Below are 12,561 nucleotides of genomic sequence, written 5' to 3'. Positions count from 1 at the left end.
TCAGGTCGATAACCCTCCATCAGAACACATTGCTGTGCTGAGGCTTCCATTGCAGCTGAGTCTTTTACTCAGGATTTAAACTGTCGGACAGGCTGCAGTGCAATGTACCCACTTCAACTTCGCATTCCAGTTTCGATTCACCCTCTCCAACTTCCCCAATTTACTTGTGGTCAGCAACCCTGGCGATCTCCATGGTTCTATCTTCCATTGCAGTGACAATGTGTAGTATGGGAACACCTCCTCTTGTCTGCACTCTTTCACGGGCATTGTGTGCCCATTTCTCTTGCAAGGACAAAAGAGAGCGAGATACTGCTGGCCTCTATGTATCAGTGCTGGCAGGTCCTCAGCAGCACTATGGCTCTGAGTCTTGCTGAGGAGTCAGTAAGTACCCTGGGCAGACACTCCTCCCATGTTCTGGAGCAGCATGAACCCTCAGCTGGAGTATCTACTGGAGGTTGAATACTCAGAGGCCTGTCCTGAGGGTCTGGTGTGGCACTCACCTTACCAGAATGAAGAAGCTCATTAAACCTCTTCTTGCTCTGGACCCAGTTCCTGCTGACCGCATTCCGTCTGCTCACGGTCTCAGCCACCTCGATTCAGGCCTGCTTGGTCTCAGAGGATGGCCTTCTCCTGCCACCCGCAGGAAAGAGGACCTCCCTCCTCTCCCTAACTGCCTCAAGGGGGACCTCCGGGTCAGCATCAGCAAAGTAAGGGGCATCCCTGCCCCAGGCTCCAGCCCTCTGCCTTTTCTGCTCCATGAGTAACAGTACCACAGCAAATGGTTCAGTGCAACAGCAGCCACAGGAGTGGCTGCCATGGTTTGTTTAAATCAGGCCCGGACTCTTTCCATTCCGCTTCCGTTCCTGGATCCATAGCCACTAATTGGCCACCCAACCCATCCTCCAGCCAATCAAAAGTCCACAACCCCAACACCCTCCCACCCCCACTCCCGTGAAAATCGGGGGCAGGATTGGAACCCGGCAACTGTCCAGACGTCTGTTTCCCGAGCCCGGAAGGAAAATCAGGCTCATTGTTGAGTAACATGCTGGAATTGATCACCGACACTGGCCTCCTGATTCAAAGCAGAGCATCTGCAACTGCTCAATCAAAAGTCCAGATTCTGTTAAAAATCAGTTTAATAACTCTCAATTACATTCCAATCAGTCTACACAGAACGAAAGCTTGGAGGTGATTGAGGATTTGTACAGGCACAGAAATTAAATGGAGAAGCTGAGTCAGAGAGTGTTCAGTGAGACTAGAAAGGCTGGGATTGCTCTCCTTGAAGCAGAGATGGTGAAGGGGAGATTTAATATAGCGTTTAAAATTATAGAGGGTTTTAATAGAACACAAGAACACAAGAAATAGAAGCAGGAGTAGACCATATGGCCCATCGAGCCTGCTTCACCATTCAATACGATCATGGCTGATCTTGGGCTTCAATTCCACTTTCCTGCCTGCTCCCCATATCCCTTGATTCCCTGCAAGACCAAAAATCTATCTATCCCAGCTTTAAATGTATTCAATGATGGAGCATCCACAACCATCTGGGATAGTGAATTCCAAAGATTCACAACCCTTTGAGTGTAGTAATTTCTCCTCATCTCAGGTGAATGATTGACCCCTTATCCTGAGATTGTGTCCCCATGTCCTAGATTCCCTGACCAGTGGGCACAATCTCTCAGCTTCTACCCTATAAAGCCCTTTCAGAATCTTGTATATCTCAATTACATTGCCTCTCATTCTTCTAAACTCCCAGAATATAGGCCCAATTTACTCAGCCTCTCATTATAGGACAACCCCCTCACCCCAGGGACCAATTTAGTAAACCTTCGCTGCACTGCCTCCAGTGCAAGTATATCCTTTCTTAAATGTGGAGACCAAAACTGCGCACAGTATTCCAGGTGCGGTCTCAGCAAAGCCCTGTACAAGTTTAGTAAGATTTCTTTATTCCTGTACTCCAATCCCCTTGCAATAAAGGCCAACATGCAATTTTCCTTCCTAATAGCCTGCTGCACCTGCATGTTAACTTTGTGTGTTCCTTATATGAGTACCCACAAGTCTCTCTGAACATCAACACTTATCAGTTTTTAAAAAATATTCTGCTTTTCTATTTTTACGACCAAAGTGAACAACTTCACACTTCCCTACATTATACTCCATTTGCCATCTTGTTGCCCACTCACTTAACCTGTCTATATTTCTTTGCAGCCTCTCTACATCCTCCCCGCAGCTTACCTTTCCACCGAGCTTTGTATCATCAGCAAACTTAGATACATTACTCTCTGTCTCTTCATCCAAGTCATTAATATAAAATGTAAATAGCTGAGGCCCCAGCACTGATCCTTGTGGCATCTCACTATTCACTGCCTGCCAGTTTGAAAGTGCCCCATTTATGCCCACTTTCTTCTTCCTGTCTGTTAACCAATCCTCTACCCACACTAATATATTACCCACAACACCATGAGCCCCTATCTTGCCTATTAATCTTTTATTTGGCACCTTATCGAATGCCTTTTGGAAATCCAGGTATACTACATCTACTGGTTCCCCTTTATCTACCCTACTAGTTACATCCTCAAAAAACTCTAATAATTTTGTCAAAATTATTTGTAAAACCTTTCGTAAAATCATGCTGACTTGTTCTAATCATACTATGCTTTTCCAAGTGCAGTGTTAAGACTTCTTTAATAATAGTTTCCAGCATCTTCCCAAGGACTGATGTTAGCCTAACTGGCTTGTAGTTCCCTGTTTTCTCTCTACCTCCTTTCTTGAAAAGCGGTGTAATATTTACCAACTTCCAATCTGATGGGACCATTCCTGAATCTAAAGAATTCTGGAAAATTAAAGCCAGCTCATCCACTATCACTGTCGCTATCTCTTTTAGAACCCTACGGTGTAGGCCATCTGGTTCTGGGGACTTGTCAGATTTTAGGCCCTCAAGTTTCTCCAATACTTTTTCTCAGCTGATATTAATATCCTTAATTTCCTCACTCTTTTTAGCCCCGAGGTTACTGCCTATTTCTGGTATGTAACTTGTGTCTTCTACTGTGAAGACAGACACAAAATATTTGTTCAATGCCTCGGCCATTTCCTCATTTCCCATGATTATTGGGCCTGTTTCTGCCTCTAAGGAACCAATGTCTACTTCAGCTACTCTCTTCCTTTTTATGTACTTATAAAAGCTCTTACAATCTGTTTTTATATTGCTGGCTAGTTTACTTTCATATTCTATTTTTTCCCTATTTATCAACTTTTTGGTGGTCCTTTGCTGGTTTATAAAACACTCCCAATCCTCAGACATGCTCCTATTTTTTGCAACATTGTAAGCCTCTTCTTTTAGTCCAATACTCTCCTTAACTTCCTGAGTGAGCCACAGATAGATCTTTCTGGGCGAGTTTTTGTGTTTGAATAGAATGTACTTTTGTTGAACCCTTTGAATTGTTTCCCACTGTTCATTTACTGCCGTACCTTTTAATCTATTTACCCAATTAACCTTACCCAGTTCTCCGCTCATACCTTTGTAATTGGCTTTAAGTTTATGATTCTTGTCTGTGATTGAAATGTGTCACTTTCAAACTTATCATGAAATTCAATGGTATTATGATCACTATTTCCCAGTGGATCTTTTACTACAACTTTGCTAATTAATCCTGTTTCATTACACAATACGAGATCTAAGATAGCTTTATCCCTAGTCAGTTCTACAACATATTGCTCCAAGAAACTGTCATGAAAACATTCCACAAATTCATCTTCTAGATCGTTGTTGCCAATTTGATTGTCCCAGTCTATATGCAGATTAAAATCCCCCACAATTAATACATTACCTTTGTTACAAGCTCCAATAATTTCCCGTTTAATGTGCTGTCTAATAATTTAACTACTGTTAGGGGCCTGTAAACTACTCCCACCAGTGTTTTCTGACTCCTGCTATTCCTAATTTCCACCCAAACTGATTCTACTTCACGATCTTCTGAGGCCCAGTCCCTTCTTATTAATGTCCTTATGTCATCCTTTACTATCAGGCTACCCCTCTTCCTCTGCCATTCTGTCTGTCTGTCCGAAATATTGTGCACCTGGAATATTCCTTTCCTAACCTTGATCTCCTTGTAACCATGTCTCAGTAATGACAATTAGATCTAGATCATTTACCTCTATTCATGCCACTAGTTCATCTATCTTATTAAAGATGCTTCGAACATTCAGATAAGTGAACTTTAATTTCATTTTTACAATGACCTTATTTGCCAATGTAGAATTTTTGTTAAACTCTCTGTCCCTTCCTGTCCCATTCTGTTGGCATTTACCCACATTACTACATCATTATCCTGCTCTGAAGCCCTGACCTCTCTCTGTGGATTTCTAAATTGCCCTTTATCTAAACCCTCTCCACCTCTGTTAGTTTAAAGCCCTGTCTACAGCCCTAGTGATGCAATTGGCCAGGACACTGGTCGCAGCCCGTTTCAAGTGAAGCCCATCCCAACGGGATAGCTCCTTCTTCCCTGAGTACTGATGCCAGTGCCCCAAGAATTGAAACCCCCTTCTTCCACGCCACTCTTTGAGCTACACGTTTAGTTTTCTTATCTGCTTGACCCTGTTCCACATTGCTCAGGTAAATAAGGAGAAATTATTTCCAGTGGCAGGAGGGTCAGTAACCAAAGGACACATTTAAAATAATTGGCAAAATAACCGGGAGGGAGATAGGGGCATTTTTTTTACAGTGAGTTGTTGTGATCTGGAATGTGCTGCCTGACAGAGTAGATTCAATAGTAACTTTCAAAAGGGTATTGGATAAATACTTGAAGAGAAAGAAATTGCGGGGATATGGGGAAAGAACCAGGGAGTGGAACTGATTGCATGGATGGGATTTTCATTCCAGAGGTGGGAAACAGAAAACAGGTCTGGTTTTATTTTCAAATGAGTAAGCCCTTAAGAGGTATGGAGATGGATTTCCTGTCCATGTGGAGCCAGTGGGATTGAAAAGGGAGGTGGGTCAGATCAAGTGTGGGACTTGTGTAGACTTCCACGGCAGCCATCAATGAGGCTGCTTGTTGTCCTGAAGGAGAGATCTGTTTTCCACAGCACCAGAGGGAAGTGAGATGTCATCGGGAAACTGGAGGCCTTTCACTAGGGGCAGGATAGACCCTCGCTTCATTGATGCTGACCTGGATCTAATGCTGGTGGCCATGAGGGAAAGGAGGGAGGTTCTCTTCCTGGAGGGTGGCAGGAGGAATCCACCCTGTTGTGCAACCAGGGCACCTCTCTGTTCAGTGCTATCCGCCTCAGGCCCCTCTTCCTCCTCTTCTCTTACCTCCTGCTCCTCCCCCAGTGAGCTGTCTCCTTCCAGGGCCTCACTGTCCTCAAGGTCCACACCTCTCTGCAGGGCCATGCTATGGAGAGTGCAGCAGACCACCACAATGACCAAGACTCTTGCAGGAGCATTTTGGAGGGTGCCACCCAACCGGTCCAGGCACCAGAATCACCTCCTCAGAAGCCTGATGCTCAATGATTGTCCTACAGAGCAGGTGGCATTGGTTGTTTTGCCTTTGCGGCTCTGTTTGGGACTGTCGTAGAGGGGTCAGTAACCAACTCTTCAAGGGATTTCCCTTGTCCCCTTGGATCCATCCACACACTATGGGGGATGGTGAAGATCCAAGGGAGCCTGGACTGGAGGAGGATGAAGGAGTCATGGCAGCTGCCAGGAAAATGAGTGCACACATGGAGGAAGGTCTTGTCGTGGTCACAGACTAGCTGGATGTTGAGGGAATGGAGGTCTGTCCTGTTGATGGATCTCACTGGCTGGTCACTGGGTGCCTTCATGGCTACATGGGTGCAATCGATGACCTCCTGGACCTGAGGGAATCCATTGATGGAGGCAAAGCTCAAAGCCCTCTATGCCTGTGCAGGCTCATCTCTGTCAAAGTGGATGTATTCCCCTGTTCCTCAAGTATGGCATCCGTTACCTGCCTGATGGAGTGATGAGCTTCCAATTGCAAGATGCCACCTAGATCCACAGCTAATCACAGTGATCCGGTTGTATAGAAATTCAGGGTGACGGAGACCTTGATGGCTGCAGATCGGGGCGAGGCCTCACGTCATTGTGGATCAGAGCACATAGGATCGAGAGTATCTTCTTGGATAGGTGCAGCCTCCTACGGCACTGGCACTCTGTCTGGTAGCTGACTCTTGGGCTGTGCACTTGATGTCTTGAGTAGTGCCTTCCTCCCCTTGCAGCAAACACCACCCCCCCCCACCCTACTGTGCTCCTCTGACCTCCTGCTATCCAGGAGGTTGCATGTGCTGCAGCTCAACCTGGCTGTTTGTCCAATGTCAGAATAGCCTGTTCCCATATCAACTCCCTCAGCTGGGCTTTGTGCATTCACCAAGCCTTCCCCTGCCAATCCCAGCTGCCCCAGCGATGTCAGCACGTTCATGTCCCTCTCCAGATTCCTACCATTCACCACTGAGCAAAGCAAGTCTTACAGCTCCAACAATGGCTTCTCTCTGAAGGAGCTGAACTTTCTTTTGAGCCTGAACTATCTTAATCAGCTCTCCCCATAGCCCTCATGGCCCCTGCTGCGCTCACAATTTGTACACCCCTGCGTGTTCCAGACATAGTGTCTCCATGTTCCCTACCTTTAAAAAATGGGAAACTGCAGCAAACAAGCCTGTTAATGATCTCCTCAATGAACTCCACAGGCACTTAATTGGAGGTGTGAGGGGTTGCTGTTCCTACCCGCCCAGCATTCCTTTAAAAATGCCATCGCGTTCCGGAGGCAGCAGAACCCAGTGCTGACCACCGAGAACACGATCTTCAAATCGCATACACACCCACTCCTGCCCCGGGGTCTTTAAAAACCTGGCCCAATATCTCTACAAAAGAACCAGCTCAGGCACAATGGGCCGAATGGCCTCCTTCTGTGTTGCATCATTCTATAAGTAGGACCGGTGGAAGTCAGCCCCTCTCACTCTCTCGCCAGGTTAGAGTGTCCTTTTCCTTTGTGATTGGGGTGGAAAGCAGTTCGACCTGGGTCCCTCCCGCTGGGATTCGGCTCTAGTTTCTTGGGGGATGGTGGGAATTTGTTGTCCGTATCCATATCACACCCTGTCGGCTTTTCCCCTGTTCCAGGCTCAGGCAACCCTGGCCCAACAGCGATGCCCCATTCTCCTTCAAGAATGTCATTCCTCTGACAGCGGATGCCAATGAATTCATCCAGGAGCTGAAGAAGGAGATTATTTCTGGGAATGTAGATGCGCCGGAAGGTGGATTTGATGCAATTCTACAGGTTGCTGTTTGTAAGGTGAGTCTGTTTGCTCCGGAATTCTTTAGATCCTTTGCTCATGTTTCCCTGTGTTATGATGTTGTGACGACAGGTTTAAATATATTAAGAAATAGGAGCAGGAGTAGACCATAAGGTCTGTTGATCCTGCTCCGCCATTCAATACAATCTTTGGCTTCAACTCCGCTTTCCAGCCCTCTCCCCATATCCCTTGATTTCCTGAGAGGCCAAAAATCTGTCAATCTCTGCCTTTAATATATTCAATGATGGAACATCAACAGATCTCCACCTTGTAACCATGTCTCCGGAATGGTGATTAGATCGAAACTATGTAAAAAAGCAGCACGTCCTTCCCCCTCTGCACTGAATTCCCTGCTTAGCACTCGGCTCAGGAAGCACTCCATCCTCGGACCACACTGTGTTTCCTCATTAAATGTGCTATGTTGTGACCAGTGGGGAATATTTAACCATCACCACTAGAGGAGTCTGCAGTGTATCGTGGGTTGGACATTGGCTGGGGAGGTTCCATGTGAAGGGATGTCACCATTTCCAGCCAGTGAACAGTGTGCAGGGGTGCAAAATGGAGACAAAATTTCAACATTCTTGCAAACACTGGGGGATCAATTATTTTGTATCTAACCAATGCTGTACTTGTCCTGGAAAAGTTTGAGATGACAGTGGGTGCCCCAAAATATGTCTCATTTTAAGTAGATTTTATAAAAGTATATAATATGTGCAGTGTTTTTGCGGCTCTCAGTACTGTACCCCAGTGCTATATAGTGACAGACCTGTACCCACCAGTACTGTACCCCAGTGCTATATAGTGACAGACCTGTACCCACCAGTACTGTACCCCAGTGTTATACAGTGATAGACCCGTACCCACCAGTACTGTACCCCAGTGTTATGCAGTGACAGACCTGTACCCACCAGTACTGTACCCCAGTGTTATACAGTGATAGACCTGTACCCACCAGTACTGTACCCCAGTGTTATACAGTGATAGACCTGTACCGACCAGTACTGTACCCCAGTGTTATATAGTGACAGACCTGTACCCACCAGTACTGTACCCCAGTGTTATACAGTGATAGACCCGTACCCACCTGTGCTGTACCCCAGTGTTATATAGTGACAGACCTGTACCCACCAGTACTGTACCCCAGTGTTATATAGTGACAGACCTGTACCCACCAGTACTGTACCCCAGTGTTATACAGTGATAGACCCGTACCCACCTGTACTGTACCCCAGTGTTGTACAGTGACAGACCTGTACCAACCAGTACTGTACTCCAGTGTTATACAGTGACAGACCTGTACCACCAGTTCTGTACCCCAGTGTTTTGAGTGAGAGACCTTACCCACCAGTTCTGTACCCCAGTGTTATACAGTGACAGACTGGTCCCCATCAGTACTGTACCCCAGTGTTATACAGTGAGAGAACTGTACCCACCAGTACTGTACCCCAGTGTTATACAGTGACAGACCTGTACCACCAGTTCTGTACCCCAGTGTTACAGAGTGACAGACCTGTACCCACCAGTTCTGTACCCCAGTGTTATGCAGCGACAGACCTGTACCCACCAGTACTATACCCCAGTGTTATACAGTGACAGACCTGTACCACCAGTTCTGTACCCCAGTGTTACAGAGTGACAGACCTGTACCCACCAGTACTGTACTCCAGTGTTATACAGTGACAGACCTGTACCACCAGTTCTGTACCCCTGTGTTATACAGTGACAGACCTGTACCCACCAGTTCTGTACCCCAGTGTTATACAGTGACAGACCTGTACCCACCAGTTCTGTACCCCAGTGTTATACAGCGACAGACCTGTACCCACCAGTACTGTACCGCAGTGTTATACACAGACCTGTACCCACCAGTACTGAACCCCAGTGTTATACAGTGACAGACCGGTACCCATCAGTACTGTACCCCAGTGTTATACAGTGAGAGACCTGTACCCACCAGTACTGTACCCCAGTGTTATACAGTGACAGACCTGTACCCACCAGTACTGTACCCCAGTGTTATACATTGGCAGACCTGTATCCACCAATACTGTACCCCAGTGTTACAGAGTGAGAGAACTGTACCCACCAGTACTGTACCCCAGTGTGAGACAGTGACAGACCGGTTCCCATCAGTACTGTACCCCAGTGTTATACAGTGAGAGACCTGTACCCACCAGTACTGTACCCCAGTGTTATACATTGGCAGACCTGTACCCACCAGTACTGTACCCCAGTGTTATACATTGGCAGACCTGTATCCACCAGTACTGTACCCCAGTGTTAAAAAGTGAGAGAACTGTACCCACCAGTACTGTACCCCAGTGTTATACATTGGCAGACCTGTACCCACCAGTACTGTACCCCAGTGTTATACAGTGACAGACCTGTACCCACCAGTACTGTACCCCAGTGTTAAAAAGTGAGAGAACTGTACCCACCAGTACTGTACCCCAGTGTTATACATTGGCAGACCTGTACCCACCAGTACTGTACCCCAGTGTTATACAGTGACAGACCTGTACCCACCAGTACTGTACCCCAGTGTTATACATTGGCAGACCTGTACCCACCAGTACTGTACCCCAGTGTTATACAGTGACAGACCTGTACCCACCAGTACTGTACCCCAGTGTTATACAGTGACAGACCTGTACCCACCAGTACTGTACCCCAGTGTTATACAGTGACAGACCTGTACCCACCAGTACTGTACCCCAGTGTTATACATTGGCAGACCTGTACCTACCAGTACTGTACCCCAATGTTAAAAAGTGAGAGAACAGTACCCACCAGTACCCCAGGGTAATGCAGCTGAAATATTGTTGACAGATCCATTCAGTCTGTTGGTTTTATTATTACAGTGTCTCTGAAGAGTGACATTCATGTGAAGAGTGTAGAATTGGCAGTATTGGAATGTATTATGCCCTCTCAGTGCACAGTGAAACTGTACTCCTGGATCAGTTCTCTTACGCCGCGCAGAGGCACCGTACTCCTGGATCGGTCCTCTTACAGTACACAATTGGGATGTACTTCCCAGTATGCAGGTTTCCCTGTGGATTACAAGAGCATCTGTCCTGTTCTAATGCTGATGCATTGCATTATGGCAATGCTAAACTTACCATAAAACTCTTACAGTGTTGTCTGGAGCTTTATTTCATGTCCTGTTTCCCTTTAAAGTGCATTATTGAATACTCTATCCTGCATCAATGCTTCACGCATTGCACTGTCTCTTTGCAACGACAGTAATGATACATGTTTCTGTTTGATTCATTCCTATACTGAGCAGAGTATTCTATTGTTTGCAGGAACACATTGGTTGGAGGAGTCAGAGTACCCACCTGCTGGTCTTCTCCACTGAATCTGCCTTTCATTACGAGTCTGATGGCTCCAATGTCCTCTCTGGGATCCTAGCACGGAATGATGAGAACTGCCATTTAGACAGGACAGGCACCTATAGTGAGGATACATCGCAGGATTACCCATCAATTCCAACTCTGGTTCGCCTCCTTGGGAAGCACAGCATTATCCCAATCTTTGCAGTTACTAACTACTCTTACTCTTATTATGAGGTAAGATGTCTATCAGGAGAAAACAGGGCTAAACTTGTGTAACACTTTCCACAGGGCACATTGTATATTACATGACACATTGTATATTACAGGACATGATGTATATTACAGGGCGTGTTGTATATTACAGGACATAGTGCAATTTACAGGGCATATTGTACATTACCTGACATGGATGTATGGTACAGGTATGGATGGATGTTGTAGAACATGTGTATTACAGAACATCTTCTTTATTCGAGGGTTAATGGCGAGACCCTGAGAAATAAAGGCTCACTGTCTATACAGATTATATTACAGGGCATTTAAAGTCCATGATACAAAATTAGTGTTTGGACACTGTATATTATTCGTATGTATTATTACTTTATATTACAAGAGTCTCTATAATGTACATTACATGATGTGTTATACAGAATATAGTTGAGCGTTAGTCTCTAAACTAAGTAGGATGCATACTATACAGCACATATTACAGGATTTGATACAGTGTATATTACAGGGGGTGACACCATTTTTATTTCAGGTTGTATGATTCAGTGTATATTACAGGGTGTATATACAGTGTATATTACAGGGTGTGTGATACTGTGTATATTACAGAGTGTGATACAGTGTCTATTACAGGGTTGATGCTGTTTATATTACAGGGTGTATGATTCAGTGTATATTACAGGGTGCATGATTCCATGTATATTACAGGGTGTATGATACAGTGTATATTACAGGGGTGCTGCTGTTTACATTAAAGGTGTATGATACAGTGTATATTAAATGGTGTGTGATACTGTCTATATTACAGGGTGTGATGCAATGTATATCACTGGGGGTTTGATACAATGTATATTACAGGGTGTGATACAAAGTGCATTACAGCGAGGTGTGATACAATGTATATTACAGGGGATGTAATAGTGTGCATATTAAAGGGAATGGTACAGTGTATATTACAGGGCATAATACCATGCATATTATAAAGTGTGATACAGTGTATATTACAGGATGTATGATACAGTTTATATTACAGGGTGTGATATAACGTATCTTACAGGTGGTGATGCCATGTATATTACAGGATGTGTAATACAGTGTATATACAGGGTATGATACAATGTACATTACAGGCTGTGTGATAAAATGTATATTACAGGGTATGATACAGAGTACATTACAGTGAGGTGTGATACAATGTATATTACAGGGGATGTAATAGTGTGCATATTAAAGGGAATGGTACAGTGTATATTACAGGGCATAATACCATGCATATTATAGAGTGTGATACAATGTGTATTACAGGATGTGTGATACAGTTTATATTACAGGGTGTGATATAATGTATATTACAGATGGTGATGCCATGTATATTACAGGATGTGTAATACCGTGTATATTACAGGTTATGATACAATGTACATTACAGGCTGTGTGATAAAATGTATATTACAGGGTGTGAGAAAGTGTATGTTAAAGGGGGTGTGATGGAGTGTATATTACAGGGGTGTGATACATTGGGTATGATACAGTGTATATTACAGGGGTGTTATGCAGTGTATATTACAGGGTGTTATGCAGTGTATATTATGGGGTGTGATGCACTGTATATTACAGGGGGTGTGATACAGTGTGTATTATAGAGAGCAGTAACATGTATATTACAGGGTGTGTGATCTTGTGCAAATTACAAGCT

The 12,561-nt window shown here is 44.9% G+C and overlaps 1 protein-coding gene across 5 annotated transcripts in view; it reads left to right on the top strand.

Moving 5' to 3' along the window:
• itgb4 (integrin, beta 4) overlaps window positions 1-12,561 on the top strand; it is a 162,042-nt gene that overhangs the window by 35,432 nt on the left and 114,049 nt on the right. For all 5 annotated transcript variants that reach the window (XM_068057841.1, XM_068057845.1, XM_068057842.1 and 2 more), the window contains 2 exons: window positions 7,130-7,301; window positions 10,608-10,871. In XM_068057841.1, the coding sequence (XP_067913942.1) occupies window positions 7,130-7,301; window positions 10,608-10,871 (436 nt within the window). The remainder of the gene's footprint in view (window positions 1-7,129; window positions 7,302-10,607; window positions 10,872-12,561) is intronic.

The sequence above is a fragment of the Heterodontus francisci genome, chromosome 26 (genome assembly GCF_036365525.1).
Source record: "Heterodontus francisci isolate sHetFra1 chromosome 26, sHetFra1.hap1, whole genome shotgun sequence".
NCBI lineage: Eukaryota > Metazoa > Chordata > Chondrichthyes > Heterodontiformes > Heterodontidae > Heterodontus > Heterodontus francisci.
Note: the sequence above shows the minus strand (reverse complement) of the source record. Positions and strands in the feature narration are given on the sequence as shown.